The 19,842-nt window shown below is 44.8% G+C and overlaps 1 protein-coding gene across 4 annotated transcripts in view; it reads left to right on the top strand.

Moving 5' to 3' along the window:
• The window catches only part of gnb1l (guanine nucleotide binding protein (G protein), beta polypeptide 1-like), a 28,395-nt gene extending 9,199 nt beyond the window's left edge, over positions 1–19,196 (top strand). For 2 of the 4 annotated variants that reach the window (XM_055655429.1, XM_055655430.1), the window contains exons 2-7: positions 2,384–2,514; positions 7,982–8,107; positions 9,472–9,634; positions 12,154–12,252; positions 14,239–14,454; positions 18,808–19,196. In XM_055655429.1, the coding sequence (XP_055511404.1) occupies positions 2,399–2,514; positions 7,982–8,107; positions 9,472–9,634; positions 12,154–12,252; positions 14,239–14,454; positions 18,808–19,074 (987 nt within the window). In that variant the 5' untranslated portion in view covers positions 2,384–2,398 and the 3' untranslated portion in view covers positions 19,075–19,196. Of the gene's footprint in view, positions 1–297; positions 316–2,383; positions 2,515–7,981; positions 8,108–9,471; positions 9,635–12,153; positions 12,253–14,238; positions 14,455–18,807 lie in introns of those variants that run through there. The other 2 variants (XM_055655431.1, XM_055655432.1) reach the window with 2 other exon arrangements.
• Positions 19,197–19,842: the final 646 nt, after the last annotated feature.

The raw sequence follows: 19,842 nt of genomic DNA, 5'->3' as shown, positions 1-19,842 counted from the left end.
GGACCTGATGGGCCGAATGGCCTGTTTCCGCGCTGTATCTCGAAATATGATCATGGCTAATCATCGAAAATCAGTACCCCGTTCCCTTGATTCCTTTAGCACTAAGAGCTAAATCTAACTCTCTCTTGATAGATGATGATTCAGGTCGGGGTCACGAATTGTACGGCAGCAGGCGCGGGCACACCGCGACGCCCTGTGTCTCCCTTTCAAGGGAGATGCTAAAAATGCATTTCGTTGTCTCTGTACTGTACACTGACAATGACAATAAATTGAATCATCATCATTTTTTCAATTGTCAGCTCTCCATGTCTCCAGGTATGCTGCCTGACCCCGCTGAGTTACTCCAGCACTTTTTATCTTTCCTTGGTTATCCAGCACCTGCAGCTTCTTGTTTCTACGTTAAAAGTTAAACCATTTTGAACATTGAACAATATGATATGTTTATGCTAGCGATGTAAAATCTATGTGCCCAAGTTTCTGAATTATATTTTGATATAAAAAATGCCTCACGGCTAATGGTGTAACATTAATTTTTATGGATCTACAGGCATGTCAGCCTTGTGAAACGAGTTGCTGCGGGTTGCACTGAAATACCATAAGATGTGTCGGGCAAAAGAGTGATAAGTGAAATCCTTTTGTCAAACATATCCTCAAAGGAGAAATGACTTAGCACAAAACACACTTCCTAACAGTCAAGAGAAACATGGCCGTGAGAACAACTTACTTAATCGTTCAGCATTTACTTAGGAAGCATTGCCGTGCACTGGGCTTAATTAGGGAGGCTGGCCTGACAAATCTGAGCGGCTGACAGATTAGTGATGCACAATTAACCCAGGGCTCTTTAACCAAGCAGTTTTCTAATGGAGACAGGATATCCACTTTTCCATTCTTGACGTTGCTGACATTACTCATGGAGGCACGTTTGAATAAGGCACCAAAATAGGATCACGAGACTTGTTACTAAAAGGAGAATGTTCTTAATTCCTTTATCCTGGCGCAGCGGTAGAATCGCTGCCTGACAGCGCCACCGATCCTGACTACGGGTGGAATTTGTACGTTCTCACTGCGACCTGCATATGTTTTCTCTGGGAGCTCCGGTTTCCTCCCACACTCCAAAGACGTACAGACTTGTAGGTTAATTGGCTTGGTATCATTCTAAATTGTCCTTGGTGTGAGGCTGGGTGAGTGGGAAAATGCATGGCAGATGCAGTTTAATGTGGATAAATGTGAGGTTATCCACTTTGGTGGCAAAAACAAGAAAATAGACTATTATCTGAACGGTGGCCGTTTAGGAAAAGGGGAGATGCAACGAGACCTGGGTGTCATGGTACACCAGTCATTGAAAGTAGGCATGCAGGTGCAGCAGGCAGTGAAGAAGGCGAATGGTATGCTAGCATTCATAGCAAAAGGATTTGTGTATAGGAGCAGGGAGGTTCTACTGCAGTTGTACAGGGTCTTGGTGAGACCACACCTGGAGTATTGCGTACAGTTTTGGTCTCCTAATCTGAGGAAAGACATTCTTGCCATAGAGGGAGTGCAGAGAAAGTTCACCAGACTGATTCCTGGGATGTGAGGACTTTCATATGAAGAAAGACTGGATAGACTCGGCTTGTACTCGCTAGAATTTAGAAGATTGAGGGGGGATCTTATGGAAACGTACAAAATTCTTAAGGGGTTGGACAGGCTAGATGCAGGAAGGTTGTTCCCGATGTTGGGGAAGTCCAGAACAAGGGGTCACAGTTTAAGGACAAGGGGGAAATCTTTTAGGACCGAGATGAGAAAAACAATTTTCACACAGAGAGTGGTGAATCTGTGGAATTCTCTGCCATAGAAGGTAGTTGAGGCCACAGTTCATTGGCTATATTTAAGAGGGAGTTAGATGTGGCCCTTGTGGCTAAAGGGATCAGGGGGTATGGAGAGAAGGCAGGTACGGGATACTGAGTTGGATGATCAGCCATGATCATATTGAATGGCGGTGCAGGCTCGAAGGGCCGAATGGCCTCGTCCTGCACCTATTTTCTATGTTTCTAAGGATGTTCTTAATTCCTTTATCCTTGCGGCACGGTGGCACAGCGGTAGAGTTGCTGCCTTATAGCGCCACAGATCCTGACTAGGGGTGCAATTTGTACGTTCTCCCTGTGACGTGCATATGTTTTCTCTGGGGGCTCCGGTTTCCTCCCACACTCCAAAGACATACAGACTTGCAGGTTAATTGGCCTGGTATCAGTCTAAATTGTCCCTGGAATGTGTAGGGTAGTAGGGTAGTGTTAGTGTGCGGAGATTTCTGGTCAGCACGGACTCGGTGGGCCAAAGGGCCTGTTTCCGCGTTGTATCTCTAAACTAAACCAAAGTAAACTAACTCATTGTGTGATTCTCTCTGCAGGGCGGTGCTGATCCCATGGCCATGCGACCCCCTGATCCAAAGTTTGTGCTTCGGGGAACGGGAGCTGCAGTGAATACTTTGCATTTCTGCTGCCGGGATCAGGCGGACTGTGACCCGGTACTCTTCTCAGGGTGAGAGACATCTCCTGCACCTTCTGAAGGGCAGGGGGTTTTGTGCTGAAACTTAGTGCTAAGGTACCGTGTGGAGGACTAATAAAGTGGAAGGTGTTTAAGGTTAATTTAGAGATACAGCGCGGACACCTCTGAAACTGTACCTCTACTCAAGACTAAAAAGCCTTCCACTATATCAGTCCACCGAGTCTGTGTCGACCAGCGATCCCGGTACACTAGGGTTTCGGCCCGAAACATTTCCTATTTCCGTCTCCCTATAACCATATAACCATATAACCATATAACAAATACAGCACGGAAACAGGCCATCTCGACCCTTCTAGTCCGTGCCGAACACATAATCTCCCCTAGTCCCATATACCTGCGCTCAGACCATAACCCTCCATTCCCTTCCCATCCATATAACTATCCAATTTATTTTTAAATGATAAAAACGAACCTGCCTCCACCACCTTCACTGGAAGCTCATTCCACACAGCTACCACTCTCTGAGTAACTTCAGTCCCTTAATTCTCATGTCATGTCCCCTTGTTTGAATCTTCCCTACTCTCAGCGGGAAAAGCTTTTCCACGTCAACTCTGTCTATCCCTCTCATCGTTTTAAAAACCTCTATCAAGTCCCCCCTTAACCTTCTGCGCTCCAAAGAATAAAGCCCTAACTTGTTCAACCTTCCTCTGTAACTTAGTTGCTGAAACCCAGGCAACATGGCCCAGGTAGACAAAAGTGCTGGAGAAACTCAGCGGGTGCAGCAGCATCTATGGAGCGAAGGAAATAGGCAACGTTTCGGGACGAAACGTTGCCTATTTCCTTCGCTCCATAGATGCTGCTGCACCTATCCTATGCACTAAATGCACTAGATGCTGATGCACTAGCACTATCCTACGCACTAAAGGGCCTGTCCCACTTGAGCGACTTTTTGGGCGACTACAGGCGACTGCTGAAAAATGTTCAACCATTTCTCGGCAACAGTGGCGACAACTTTTGTTGTTGTAGGTTGTCGTAAATTGTCGTAAATTGTCATCAGGTATCGTAGGTGAATTCCATTAAAACTAGTCCCTGGCAGTCGCCCCAAAGAGTCGCCTGAGTGGGACATGCCCTTTAGACTCCATACATATTAATAATAGAATGAGCTAGATTTAGTTCTGCCATCCATAATATTGGCATCGGCAAGCAACATATAGTTTGTTATACATGATCGAATTACTCCAATTAGGAGCTCCTTTAGAAAACAAAATGATTGTATTGAACAGTTGTAATATTTAATGACATTGCAGTTCATAAGGTGAATAATCTTAGGCCAGCATTAAATCTCTAATGATGGCCTTGCCCTGAATAGGAAACAGAAAAAGGGTTTCGGCCCGAAACGTTGCCTATTTCCTTCGCTCCTTAGATGCTGCTGCACCCGCTGAGTTTCTCCAGCACCTTTGTCTACCTTCGATTTTCCAGCATCTGCAGTTAGTTCCTTCTTAAACACAATAAGTAATGTTTGCATTGCAACCAGTCTGTTTTTTTTTAAATGGTGGTAAAACACTCTGTAACTGTTCGACAAGAGAATTATGGAAAATAAAATGGAAGGTGCGGTAAGGAACTGCAGATGCTGGTTTACACCGAAGATAGACACAAAATGCTGGAGTAACTCAGCGTCTCTCTGTAGAGAAGGACTGGTTGACGTTTTGGGTCGAGACCCAGTAACGCAGTGGGACAGGCAGCATCTCTGGAGAGAAGGAATGGGTGATGTTTCGGGTCGAGACCCTTCTTCAATCTGAAGAAGGGTCTCGACCCGAAACGTCACCCATTCCGTCTCTCCAGAGATGCCGCCTGTCCCGCTGAGTTACTCCATAATATTGAGGGTGGTGAATATAATCTGAAGAAGGGTCTCGACCCGAAAGGTCACTCTTTCCTTCTCGCCAGAGATGCTGCCTGTCCCGCTGAGTTACTCCATAAAATTGAAGTAAAGGGCTGTTTGAAAATGAGCGCAGAGCTTTGAATTGAGTCTGTTGTGGGTAGAGAGAGAGAGTGTGCTGTGTTTCTTGGGTTTTTTGAAAGATTTAATTCTTGGTGGGCTCGGGGTGGAATTAATGCTGCATCTCAGGTTCCCCTTGAGAAAATGGTGGTGACAGATGACTAGAGGATTTAAGTAAAGGCAAGCAGTCAATAGCTCCAGTAGTGGTTTCATAATGAGGAAAAAGTATGTGGGAACTCAACTAACATGACAACAGCAGGATAATGTCAATATTCTCAGCTGTGTGACAGTGGGTTTTTAAGAAACATTTTTACTTGTCACAGCAAGTACGAATTTCATTGTACCGGTATCGGTACTTATGACAATGAACCACCATTGATTTTGAAAATAACCCCTTGCAAAGTAATCAGATTTACTTTTATTTTAGTTACTTTATAGATACAGCGCGGTAACCACCAAGTCCGCGCCAACCATCGATCACCCCGTACACTAGCGCTATTAAACACACCACGGACTATTTACAATTTTTACCAAACCAAATAACCTGCGAACCTGTATGTCTTTTTTGGTTTAGTTTAGTTTGGGGATACAGCACGGAAACAGGCCCTTCGGCCCACTGAGTCCACGCCCACCAGCGATCCCCGCACACTAACACTATCCTACACACACTAGGGACAGTTTACACATACACCAAGCCAATTAACCCACAAACCTGCATGTCTTTGGAGTGTGGGAGAAAACCGGAGCACCCGGAGAAAACCCACGTGGTTACAGGGAGAACGTTCACTCTCTGTACAGTCAGGATCGAACCCGGGTCTCCGGCGCTGTGAGGCAGCAACTCTACCGCTGCGACACCCTGCCGCCCTTCATGTTACATCATGCCACGTTGTAATATCTAGTTTCAATTACTTCAATGCTGCATGTTGAAGCTGAGTACATTGTGCATTTAAATGTCTTTGTTAGGACGACGTGTACAACAATACTCCTTCTCTCAGGTGGTCTACCACATATTATGCCTGAATATAGTTTTATGGAACAATAAATGTAAATCACGTAATGAACAAATCACGATGCTATAAACCTAAAATTGTAATGAAATATCGGAATGATTCTGTCGATTTTAATATTGGGGAAAGGGGGAGAAAGACCTGGGTGTCATACACCATCATTGAAGGTAGATTGCAGTAAAGAAAGCGAATGGTATGTTAGCTTTCATTGCAAAAACTAAAGGGGAAATCCTTTAGGTCCGATGAGTGAAACTCTTGAAATGAGGCCAAATTGGCATATTTAAGATATATGTGGCTATCATATGAATTGCCTGTCGATATCAAGACTAAATACTGGTCTTGAAACGATCCTGAGGGAATAATTCAAATGGACTAGTTTCCTCCTCATCACCAAGCAGTCATGAACTTGCCAGCTAATTATACATCTGACTTGCTGCCCCACCTTACCAACTGCTGGAAGCGATGAACTGATAGCTCTTGACCTTTTGTGTAAAGGGGCCCAAGAAATTATCCCTTGTGATCTTTTTGATGCAAGCCGATAACTAAGCATACTTGGTGTGAAACAAGCTAAATTATAATTACCACTGCTTAGCATTGAGTTTAATATAACAGTTAGCCTGATAGAACTCTTGTTAGGATTAACCAGCGCTAGGCCTCACATTTTTACATCACACTATCATTCATACGGTATATGTTGAAACCAGAGAACGGGTAATTCGGAGTTTTTTAAATAAATTAATTACAATATTTTCGAAGGAAGGGGTGAACATGGTCAGGATGTTTAAGAAGGAACTGCAGATGATGGAAAATCGAAGGTACACAAAAATGCTGGAGAAACTCAGCGGGTGCAGCAGCATCTATGGAGCGAAGGAAATAGGCAACGTTTCGGGCCGAAACCCTTCCTCAGACTCATAGCCAGGATCCTTCTTGACTTTAGTAATGATGCTTCAAAAATAAAATATATATATGCAACCTGTTATATTTCTCTTGTCAAATATCCCTGAAAATTGCTCCTTTGCTTCTTAAAGTCTCCACTAAACTCCACGCAAGACTAAAATAGTGCCCAGAATATTAAGTTGTAACTTAACTTGGGATCAACCACTTATTCATTTATCTGATCATTTTTACTCTCAAATGTTTGTTAGTTTAGTTTAGAGACACAGCGTGGAAACAGGCTCTTCGGCCCACAACGATCACCCATTCACTATTTCTATCCTTCACACTAGGGACGATTTACAAAGCTAATTAAACTACAAACCTGCACGTCCTTGGAATTATTTCCGTCATTGATCATTACTAATTGCAGGTAGATAGAAATGCTGGAGAAACTCAGCGGGTGAGGCAGCATCCATGGAGCGAAGGAATTGGCGACGTTTCGGGCCGAGACTCTTCTTCAGACTGATGTGGAGGTGGGGGGGGGGGGGGGGCAGAGACAGTGGGCTTTGGGAGAGCTGGGGAGGGGAAGAAGGAGAGGGGAGGGGAAGGAGGGAGAAAACAAGGACTACCTGAAATTGAAGTCAATGTTCGTACCGCTGGGGTGTAAACTACCCAAGCGAAAATGCAGTGGGACACTCTGGCCATGGGGGAGGCCCAGGACAATTGTATGTACTTTGTTTATAGATTTGTATTAAATACTTAAGATTAATTTTCTGACCTACTATTGACCTCATTTGGGGACCTTTCAACTGTTTACTCGACTTTTTCTTGCACTAAAGTTTATTTCCGTTATCCTGTATCGGTACATATTGGACGGCTTGATTGTAATCATGTACAGTCATATCTCCCGCTGCATAGCGTGCAACAAAAAAGCTTTTCACTGAACCTAGGTACATGTGTCGATAATAAACTAAACCAGAATTAAATTACGTGTCTTTAGAAAGTAGATGAGGAAAAATTATCTCGTCAGAGGCCGGTGAATTTGTGGAATTCATTACCACAGACAGCTGTGGAGCCGAAGTCAATGGGTATTTTTAAGGGAGAGATAGGCAGATTCTTGATTAGTACGGAGTAAGCCATTTAGAACGTAGACGAGGAAACATTTTTTCTCACAGAGAATGGTGAGTCTGTGGAATTCTCTGCCTCAGAGGGCGGTGGAGGCGGGTTCTCTGGATTCTTTCAAGAGAGAGCTAGATAGGGCTCTTAAAGCGGAGTCAGGGGATATGGGGAGAAGGCAGGAATGGGGTACTGATTGGGGATGATCAGCCATGAGCACATTGAATGGCGGTGCTGGTTCGAAGGGCCGAATGGCCTCCTCCTGCACCTATTGTCTATTGTCTATTGTATGGGTGTCAGGGGTTTTGGGGAGAAGGTAGGAGAATGGCGTTGAGAGGGAAAGATAGATCAGACATGATTGAACGGCGGAGTAGACTTGATGGGCCGAATGGCCTAATTCTGCTCCTAGAACTTATGATCATAAACTAAAACCTTGAATTTATTCCCACCAAATATGATGTACAGTCTTACATTGAAAATACGTTTACATTTTTGTCATTAACAGCTCAGCTAATGGACTGATACACATTTGGAACTTGAAGACACGCAGGGCAGATACAGTTCTGGAAAGTCACGACAGTAAATCCATTTTATGGGTACAGACATTGCAACAGAGAGACGCTCTCATCAGGTTAGTAACCCTCAGAATTAAATCCCTCACTTGGATGTGGGTTTGGGTTTGGGTCTGGTGTAGGTTTTGTAATCTAAATGGTCAGCTCGATATAGATTACAAAACCTACACCAAACCCAAACCAATTAGGGGCAGACGAGGGCATTCGATCCAATTTGAGGTTCCAGCTACAAAGACAGATGTGTACAGCAATTCGTTCTTCCCCCGCACAATTAAAGCATGGAATAATCTTCACCCTACTATAGTTACCCAACCAGATGCAACTAAATTTAAGGTAGCTCTTTCTTCCCAAAAACCCTTTCTGTCTTAAGTCCTCCCTCCACCACCTCCAGTTTAAATTCCATTTGGAATATATTGGAGGACCAAGAAACCAAGAAATCAAGAAGAGAGATGGTACCTTGCTCCTGCTGATAGATGGTGTGTTGGTTTGCCAGATTATATGACAATGAAAAACCTGAATTTAAACCAAACGGGTCAGGCAGCATCTCTGGTGAAAAGGAATGTGTGACGTTTTGGGTCGAAACCCTTCTTCAGACTTTCTGACCCAAAACGTCACTGATTCCTTTTCTCCAGAGATGCTGCCTGACCCGCTGAGTTATTCCAGCATTTTGTGCCTATCTTCGGTGGAAACAGTTCCTTGCTACACACTGAACCTACGATACGATACGATAGAACTTTATGGATCCCAGGAGGGAAATTAATCGGCTAACAGTCATAAAACACAAGATACATGAAACATGAAATAAAAGTGACAACTAAACCTAATGTTTAAGAAAGAACTGCAGATGCTGGAAAAATTGAAGGTAGACAAAAATGCTGGAGGAACTCAGCGGGTGAGGCAGCATCTATGGAGAGAAGGAATGGGTGACGTTTCCGGTCGAAACCCTTTTTCAGACTAATGTCGGGTGGGGGGGGGGGAGGGGCTGGAAAAAGAAAGGAAGAGGCGGAGACAGTGGGCTGTGGGGGAGCTGGGAAGGGGAGGGGAAGGAGGGAGAAAGCAGGGACTACCTGAAATTGGAGAAGTCAATGTTCATACCGCTGGGGTGTAAACTACCCAAGTGAAATATGAGGTGCTGCTCCTCCAATTTGCGGTGGGCCTCACTCTGGCCATGGGGGAGGCCCAGGACAGAAAGGTCAGATTTGGAATGGGAGGGGGAGTTGAAGTGCTGAGCCACAGGGAGATCAGGTTGGTTACTGCGAACCGAGCGGAGGTGTTGGGCGAAGCGATCGCCAAGCCTGCGCTTGGTCTCACCGATGTAGAGAAGTTGATACCTGGAACAACGGATGCAGTAGATGAGGTTGGAGGAGGTGCGGATGAAACTCTGCCTCACATTAAACCTAATGTGTTCCATATTTCCATACAGTCAAGGTCGTGACTCGTTTGTCTGCACTTGGGATCTAGCAGAAGGACGCACAGCGGTATTGGATCGTATTCCTTTGGACAGCTATGGGTTCTGCCAGTGTTCGCTGCTGGATAATGGTGTTGGCAGCTACCTTTTAGCCTTGCCAGGCGGGGATCTGTCAGAGGTAACCATATATCTGGCGATCTTATTATACAGCCCTACCTGTGCTTAAGTTCCATTCAGGTAAACTCTCCTGAAGAGTCTAATTCAACACGGCACGGCAGGTGGCGCAGAGTTGCTGCCTTACAGCACTTGCAGCGCCGGAGACCCGGGTTCGATCCCGACTACGGGTGCTGTCTGTACGGTGTTTGCACGTTCTCCCCGTGACCGCGTGGGTTTTCTCCGAGATCTTCGGTTTCCTCCCACTCTCCAAAGACGTGCAGGTTTGAGGGTTAATTGGCTTGGTGTCAATGTAAATTCTTCCTAGAGTTTGTAGGATAGTGTTAATGTGCAGGGATCGCTGATCAGTGCAGACTCGGTGGACAGAAGGGCCTGTTTCCGTGCTGTATCTCTAAAGAAGCCACTAATCGCTATGTCTATCATTGTCTCAACTCCTCTGCCAGTTTCCCTGCATGTACCTTAGTGGACTTGTCATTGGACCGATATTCCAGATCCCTGGATTCATATCCTGAAAGCACAACAAATCCATTGTAACAAATGGGGAGATTTGATTTTGGTAAATCAAATTTAGAGTTAAGAACTGGTGAGAAGGAACTGCAGATACTGGTTTACACCGAAGAAAGACACAAAATGCCGGAGTAACTCAGCCGGTCAGGCAGCATCGCTGGAGAAAAGGACTTGGGTGACGTTTCGGGTCGAGACCTTTCTTCAGACTGAGAGTCAGGGGGTAGAGGGCTACTTGAGGCCTGAAAATGAGCAGGACAAATCTGAAACCTGAAACAGGCCCTTTGGCCCAGCGAGTCCAGCCTGAGGGGGGTCCACCCTGTACACGAGCACTAGCACTATCCTACACACACACACACACTAGGGACAATATACAATCTTTACCGAAACCAATGAAGCTACAAACCTGTACGTTTATTGGAGTGCGGGAGGAAACCGGAGCACCCGGAGAAAACCCACGCAGGTCCTGGGGAGAACGTACAAACTCCATGCAGACAGTAACTAGTTAAGATCGAACCTGGGTCTCTGGCGCTGTGAGGTAGCAACTCTACCGCTGAGCCAGCATGCCGTCACATTCTCTGGAGACGATGGATAGGTGACATTTAATGGCAGACCCTTCTTCAGCCATTCAGTCTTTATTGTAAACCGGCATCTGCAGTTCCTTGCGTCTCGCCTGCATTGTGGGCTCTACAACTGCACAGAGCACTTGCATCGTTAGATTATACTTGACATTTTAAAGGGGAAATAATCAGACAGTGATCAATTGCTGTGAACAAAATGGTAGCATTGTTTCTGGTCATATGTTAGAAACATAGAAACATAGAAATTAGGTGCAGGAGTAGAGGCCATTCGGCCCTTCGAGCCTGCACCGCCATTCAATATGATCATGGCTGATCATCCAACTCAGTATCCCTTACCTGCCTTCTCTCCATACCCCCTGATCCCCTTAGCCACAAGGGCCACATCTAACTCCGTCTTAAATATAGCAGAACCATGATGTGTTGGATTGCCAAAATAGTGGCGTTTCATTTATGATTACATTTGTTACATCTCGAATAAACCTTCCTGATTTGCTCGTGTACATGGATGCCAAATATTAAATCCATCATTTTTGACAAATAGTGTTCCTGGCCGATCTCTATACTTTTAAGAATTATAATTGGCCCATTTGAAGCTTTGGAACTTTGCACTGCTATAAAGTAATTTGTTTATATTCAGATGACAATGAAGGTATTGAACGAGACACAACGATTTGAATGGAGCATTTTGATTAGACATAGTCATAGAGCCATCCAGCGTGGAAACAGGCCCTTCGGCCCAACTTGCCCCTGCTGACCAAGATGCCCCATCTACACTAGTCCCACCTGCCCATGTTTGCCACAACTTCTTCTAAATCTTTCCTATCCATATACCTGTCCAAGTATCTTTTAAATGTTTTAGTACCTATCTCAACTATCTTCTCTGGCAGCTCGTTCAATAAATCCACCACCCGCTGAGTGAAAAAGTTGCTCTCTGGTTCCTATGAAATCTTTCCCCATCTCAACGTAACCCCATGTCCTAGTTATACAGCACGTAATCAGGCCCAACTTGCCCATGCCGACCAAGATACCCATTCTACACCAGTCCCACCTGCCCACGTTTGGCCCATACCCCGCTAAACCATTCTATCCATGTACCTGTCCACAGGTGTTTTGAATGTGTTGTCATAGTCCCTGCCTCGACCACCTCCACTGGCAGCTTGTTCCATATTCCCACCACTGTGAGTGAATAAGTTCCTATTGAATCACCTTAATCCTATGTCCTCTGGTTCTCCATTCCCCTGCACTGGACAAAAGACTACATTCACCCTGCGCGGCACAAAGGCGACAATGCAGATTTACTTTTGACCCAGAAAATATGAAACAGCTTTGTGCAAGTTGTCAAGTTGTTGTCGTGTTGCTAGGTTGTGGAACTGTTCATCTCTCTCTAGTCGGACTTGTCGGTACAGTATAGAATCAATGGTCTCTATTTATTTCATAGGTGAAGATTATAGATCTCCCCAGCAAGGCGCCAGTCTGGATCTTAAAGCCGCCAGTCGATGCTAAATTGGGCATGCCCATGTGTCTGAAAATTTGGCAGGTAACGCACACCTAATGTGCTTCAGATATCTGCGGACTGACTCACTGTTGCCTTCAGCTCGTGATTCATATTTTTGTTTTCTCTTCAGCCCGCCTCCGTCCGGTACATGCAGTAAACTATAATTTTGTTTTCTGAGCACAGATGCACTCATCATTGCCGACAGTTGAACAGCAAACGCTGTTTACTTCGTGCCAGCACGCGGCAGGGGGGCTGGGTAGTTGGCACTTTATCAACGTCCCAAACAGGAAATAATAATATTGACTTTAGACTACTTTGTGATGAGCAAGACACATCTTCAAAAAGACGTTTTAATTACAAAGCTACTGCTGAAACGCCTTCATCTGTAATTATTTTATATTTCAGTCAGATCTCGAACAATGACTGCGAGTCTAGTTCTCCACAGATAGCCGGCTGATTGTGTAATAGTATGTGTGGGGGTGACATCATGGGGGCCAAGTAAATATATTTATTTATAAAGTTACTCATCTTAACTTGGGACTTTGAGGGCAACATACATAGTAATTGGATTTTAACTGGGGGAAAAAAAATCACCTGTTGGCAGATCTGGGAATGCTGGCAACAGCTTCCTTCAGATATACTGTATCTCCCAGTTTTAATTCCGATGAAATCTCTCTCAAGATTGTTAGACATCTCATTTAGATTTTCTATCCAGGCATTGTCCTGTGTGATTTGAGGCAGTATTGCTGACAGTCCTTATGTAGCCTTTGACATTTTCCATCCATCGCAACTGCTTTCAGTATCTTTTAGGCAGTTCTTAATGCCCCACGCCTTTGTCCTGATGTGACCTGTACGAACATTTTGTCGTTCAAAAAAATCTGCATTTATTAAGCAACTTATTTTAACTTGTTTTATTTTTGTTTAAAATGTTGACATATTTGGCAGGGGGGGTGGGGGGTGGGTGGTGGGGGGGGGGGACCTTGCTAGTTTTTATTATGTTTTAGTTTCAGAGAAACAGCGCAGAAACAGGCCCTTCAGTCCACACCGACAAGCGACCCCCTCATGTTAACGCTATCCAACACACCTTGGGATGGGACAATTTAGATTTATATCAAGCCAATGAACCTAAAAATAACTGTACGCATTTGGAATGTGGGAGGAAACCGAAGATCTCAGAGAAAACCCACACAGGACGTAGAAACTCTGTACAGACAGCGCCCGTAGCAGGGACCTTGGGCCGCAGGTGCTGTAAGCGCTGTAAGGCAGCAACTCTACTGCTGCACCATTGCTTGCCTCCCAGTCTTTTTAATAATTGCTGTTTCTATAGAATCCATTGTATAATCATGCACAATGTTTACTTTTGTCTAAAATTTGGACATACTTGGGTTGGGGGGGGGGGGAGGGGGGGGAGAGGTTTTTAACCTTCTTAATAATTGTTTTATAGAATCCATTGTATAATAATCCACAATGTACTACAATTTATTTAGGCTAAATAAGTGGTCGGCTGCCAATTATGGACCAGTGTACAGTTTGCACGCAGTCGCATTGCGTGGTTTTCTCCCATATAGGTGCCAGAGTACCATTGGCCCTTCGATACACCGCCATGACCACGGGTGCTGTATCCCATACCTGCCTTGTACGGATCCCCTTAGCCACAAGGGCCACATCTAACTCCCTTTAAATTAACCACCTCTCCGTGACCCAGTTAGCCAATGAACTGCTGTCTCCATGACCTGCTGTGGGTTTTCTCCTAAAGGGTGTTCCCTGTGACCCCTTTCCTCCCCACACTCCACCCCTTAAGAATTTTGTAGGTTTCCTTGTAGGCTAAATGGCCTGGTAAAAATGGTAAATTGTCCCCAGTGTGTGTAGGATAGTGTTAGTGTGCGGGGATCGCTGGTCGGCGCAGTATCGGTGGGCCGAAGGGCCTTTTTCCGTGCTGTGCCTCTAAACTAAATATGTTTAACGTGCAGCATTTTTTCCCCAAAAGCAAATGAGTCACGCTGCATCTCACCTCCTTATCTGCCCTAGCCTACTTCCTCATCTCGGCCCTTGATATTGATTGGTTACGAGGATGGATCGGTGACCCTCTGGGACCTATCGGAAAAGAAAATGTTGAGTCGTCTCACCTGCCACAAAGAGCCAATTATGTGTCTTGACTTTGACCCGGAGAAGGTCAAGGGTATCTCTGGCTCGTCAGAAAATGCTCTCGGCTCCTGGGGGCTTGACACGCAACAGAACCTTAAGGTCAGCAACGATGACCTGTACGCCATTTATTCAGCGCTGCACCAACAGTCTGATATGCTGAAAAAATATTTAGTCATGAAGCAGTGTAGTTACAGAGCCCAGGCTAATTAATCATGTGCCTTTTGCAATAGCCCTGGCCAGAGCATGTTTCGATTGTGTGGGAAGGAACTGCAGATGCTGGTGTTTATACTGAAGATAGGCACAAAGTGCTGGAGTAACTCAGCGGGTCAGGCAACATCTCTGGAGAAAAAGGGTAGTTGACATCGAAACATAGAAAATAGGTGCAGGAGGAGGCCATTCGGCCCTTCGAGCCAGCACCGCCATTCATTGTGATCATGGCTGATCGTCCCCTATCAATAACCCGTGCCTGCCTTCTCCCCATATCCCTTGACTCCACTAGCCCCTAGAGCTCTAGCTAACTCTCTCTTAAATCCATCCAGTGACTTGGCCTCCATTGCCCTCTGTGGCAGGGAATTCCATAAATTCACAATTCTCTGGGTGAAAAAGTTTTTTCTCACCTCATTTAAGACTAAACTTATTTAAGACTAAATAACCTCCCCTTTATTCTGAGACTGTGGCCCCCGGTTCTGGACTCGCCCAACATTGGGAACATTTTTCCTGCATCTAGCCTTTTCGGGTCGAGACCCTTTTTCAGTCTCAGACTCACTGGAAATAAAGGATGGGTGATGTTTCGGGTAGGGACCCTTCTTCAGACTGCCTACTGTCTGTAGAAAGGTCCCGACCCAAATCGTCTCCCCTCCTTTCTCTCCAGAGATGATGCCTAACCCGCTGAGTTACTCCGGCACTCTGTGTCTATGTTGTATCAATTGTCTGTCTTGCTAAAATTACTAACATTTTAAGTTTAAGTGTAGGTTTATTATAGTTCCATGTACCAAGGTACAGTGATCCCCCGATCAGTCTGAAGAAGGGTTTCGGCCCGAAACGTTGCCTATTTCCTTCGCTCCATAGATGCTGCTGCACCCGCTGAGTTTCTCCAGCTTTTTTGTGTAACCTTCGATTCTCCAGCATCTGCAGTTCCCTCTTAAACACAGTGAGAAGCTTTGTTCCGCACGCTACCCAAACAGATCAGATGTACCATACAATCTTGATATACAATACATTACGATACAATCACTTCAAATGCAAGTACCATAGATAGAGCAAAAGTTAAAAAAACACTGAACTGCAGTTGCTGGTTAATATTCAAGGGGATTCCAAGTGCTGGAGTAACTCAGTAAGTCAGGCAGCATCTCTGGAGACGTTCACATGTTATAGGAGCAGAATTAGGCCATTCGGCCCATCAAGTCTACTCTGCCATTCATCATGGCTGATCTCTCTTTCCCGTTCAACCCCACTCCCCTGCCTTCTCCCCATAACCCCTGACACACATTCCAATCAAGAACATAGATCGGTGATGTTTTGGGTCGGGTCCCTTTAGACTGATTCTAGGCAGGGGGGAGGGGAGACGGGTAGCTAGGGGAAAAGAAGAGTAAGCTGGAAAATGGGAGAGGCAGGACAAATTGATATGTTCTATGCCTACAAGCTCAGTGGAGCTGATTTTCTTATTACAGTGACTTATTGAACCGGTTTGTCATAATAGTTCATAGAAAAGCTAAATCAAGATGAGTGAATATTGATTTCTCAAAATTCAAGTAATCCCTTGCTCTCCCTCTCTCTCCGTCCCTCCCCCTACCCTAGTTCTCCGACTAGTTCTACTGTCCTCCTGATTAAATGTTACTGGTAGATTGTACGTTGCATTGCTACCTTCTCCCTCAGCTAACAATGAACATTTTAATTTTCCTTATCATCGTATGCTTTTTCCTGTCATTTTCACACCTTACCCATCCATACCTCTAAACTCCCTCTCCCCTGACTCTCAGTCTCGACCCGAAATGTCACCCATCCCCTCTCTCCAGAGATGCTGCCTGACCCGCTGAGTTAAATGCCTGAACCACTTAGGCTGTTTTTTAGGCGACTGACTAGGCTGTCGCCGGGGTGTCGTTGTGCGTCGTCTCCTTAGTCGCCCAAAGAGTCGAAGCATCTTTCTGGTCGCCGCTGGATTTTCAACATGTTGATACATTTTCGGAGACAGTCGGCAACAGTGGGTTTGGCGCCAATGAGCGTAGCTTGACTTCTCCTGACGTAGGTGCTGTCGTAGTTATCACCAGGTGATGTAGGTTGTCGCTGGTGCCGACTTCGTTTTTTTTCTGTTGTTAAAGTAATGATTCTATTTCAAGTTTTATGTCGAAGGGGGGGGTCCAGTCGCTGGTTTTTCGGCGACCTGCCATGACTGACAGTCGCCTAAGTTGGACAGGCCCTTTACTACGGCTTTTCGTGACTGAGGAGTGGCTCCTGAGTATGAGAGGTGACATTTTCGATCTTGCCGATATTCAGCTGTCCATTCTATTTAGTATACTATAACCATATAACAATTACAGCACGGAAACAGGCCAACTCGGCCCTTCTAGTCCATGCCGAACACTTATTCTCCCCTAGTCCCATCTACCTGCACTCAGACCATAACCCTCCTGGAACATATACATATAAAGGGATATCACGTTTCTGTGGCATCGTTCATCACAGTGAAAGCCAATTGCTGCATTATGCTCAGGTGCCTGCAGTTCACAAATCAGATCTCGGAGTTTTAATGTTCCATTTTCTGAGATATGACTTTTTCATCATGTTGCAACTTGTTCGAGTTCTCCAAAGTAAATGTACTCCAACTTAAGTTGTTATTGTCTGTTCACTCTGCTGAAGTGTGGACTAGGTCTAAAATTGGAACAATTGCATAAAGATTATTACTGCTGAAATCCTGAAACACAATCTTGCAGTTGCTAACTTTGTAGTTATTAATATCCCGCGTGTCAAATTCTGGAAAAGGACTATAATTAAGATTCAAAACCTTGCGTGAAAGTAAGGCAAGAGTCAAAAGTGTTTCATTCTCATATGTACCGACAAGGGAAAGATGAGATTCCTACTTGCAGCAGTTAGAGTTGGGTCGTAAACAAGCTGAAATGAAATAGAGGGTAAAACTAGGCCAGTCTGATTAAAAAAAAATAGCTAGTAGCTTCCTCGGAAAAAACAGCCAACATCATCCAAGACTTGTCCAACCTTCTGCTCCCTGCTACCTGAAGCTTGAAGGCGCGCACCACCAGACTCAGGAACAGCTTCTTCCCCTCTGTTATCAGGCTTCTGAACGGTCCTTCCATATGCTAGGGCACTGTCCGATTCACCTCTACCCCATTGCGGACATTGGACTTTGTCTGTGGAACTGATGCGCTACAATGCTGAGAACTATATCCTGCACTCTGTATCTTCCCCTCTGCTCTATCTATTGTACTTGAGTTTGACGATGGTCTTCATAAGCTAGGACACTGTCTGAATTCATCTCTACACCATGCTACAAGCTAGGGCACTGTGTGATTAGCCCCTGAGTTTGGCATGATTGTATTCATCTATGTTATATCTGAAGATGGACAAAAAAAGCTGGAGTAACTCAGCGGGACAGGCAGCATCTCTGGAGAGCGGGAATGGGTGCTGTTTCGGGTCGAGACCCTTCTTCAGACCCGAAGAAGGGTCTCGACGTGAAACGTCATCCATTCCTTCTCTCCGGAGATGCTGCCTGTCCCGCTGAGTTACTCCAGCTTTTTGTGTGTCCATCTTCGGTTTTAAACCAGCATCTGCAGTTCCTTTCCACACATATTCGGACCGCTAGGCTGTAGGGGGATGCATTTTGGCATTTTTTTATTTTTAATTGTTAATTATTGGTCTTTTTAAGTATTTATTGCTCTCAGCTAGTGTCCACATTGTATTTTATGTATTTTTTGTCTGCGTTCGTTTTGAATGTGTGAGTTTGTTGGTTGGGGGCTTCTGGACATCTGAATTTCCCTGAGGGGATCAATATTTAATTATTTATTATTATTATTATTATTATTATTATTATTATTATTATTATTATTATTATTATTATTATTATATGGTATATCTGATAAACAAATAAATTCAATTCAATTCAAATTCAATTCAATTCAATTCAATTCCATTCAATTCAAATTCAATTCAATTCAATTCAATTCAATTCAATTCAATTCAATTCAATTCAAATTCAATTCAATTCAATTCAATTCAAATTCAATTCAAATTCAATTCAAATTCAAATTAAATTCAAATTCAAATTCAATTCAATTCAAATTCAATTCAAATTAAATTCAAATTCAAATTCAAATTCAATTCAATTTAATTCAATTATATGGTATATCTGACAGGTTTGACCAAGCGGTTCAGTGTACCTCGGTACGGGTGGCAGCGATAAACCAAAACCCAAACCTAATAATTTCCAACCTTATTCCTCAGCTGCAGAACACGGTGGAGTTAGTAAATGGTGGGATTGCCCACGTCTGCCTCCGTCAAGACAAGAAGATAGTGGCCACGGCGGGCTGGGACCATCGTGTCCGTGTGTTCGGCTGGAGGAAGCTGAAGCCCCTGGCGGTCCTTCGCTACCACACGGCAAGCATCCACTGCGTGGCCTTCTCCGATCACGGTGCCCCGAGCGAGAGACTTATGGCCGCAGGATCGAAAGACCAGCGCGTAAGCCTGTGGTCCCTTTACAACGAATCATGACGGAGCCGATATCGTACAGGGGCACATCGTATTACGCTGACGTCTGTGAGCACTGTAGTTTGACGGCCTCGGGCCCAATTTGATCCGTGATTCTATTACAATAGTATTTCAATTTGAAACGTTTCCCACTGAATGCATATTTAAAGGAAGATGAACATGGATAATGTTTAAGAAGGAACTGCAGATGCTGGAAAATCGAAGGTAGACTAAAGTGCTGGAGAAACTTAGCGGGTGCAGCAGCATCTATGGAGCGAAGGAAATAGGCAACGTTTCGGGACGAAACGTTGCCTATTTCCTTCGCTCCATAGATCAAACCCAAAGGTTTTGGCCTGAAACGTTGCCTATTTCCTTCGCTCCATAGATGCTGCTGCTCCCGCTGAGTTTCTCCAGTACTTTTGTCTACCTAAGAACATGGATAGGACAGGTTTGGCGGGATATGGACCAAGCGCGGGCAGGTGGGACTAGTGTAGTTGGGACATTTGGCCGGTGTGGGCAAGTTGGGCCGAAGGGCCTGTTTCCACACTGTATCACTCTGTGACTCTAAGAGAGAAACCGCATTCATACAACAGTATCGACCCGAAACGTGGCCTATTTCCTTTGCTCCATGGATGCTGCCTCTCCCGCTGAGTTTCTCCAGCATTTATGTCCACCTTCATACAACAGTTTGTTCATTTACAGGAGTTCATACAACATTGCAACGTTTAAGCAACATTTAGACAGGTACATGGATAGACAATAGACAATAGGTGCAGCAGTAGACCATTCGGC

The sequence above is a fragment of the Leucoraja erinacea genome, chromosome 25 (genome assembly GCF_028641065.1).
Source record: "Leucoraja erinacea ecotype New England chromosome 25, Leri_hhj_1, whole genome shotgun sequence".
NCBI lineage: Eukaryota > Metazoa > Chordata > Chondrichthyes > Rajiformes > Rajidae > Leucoraja > Leucoraja erinaceus.
Note: the sequence above shows the minus strand (reverse complement) of the source record. Positions and strands in the feature narration are given on the sequence as shown.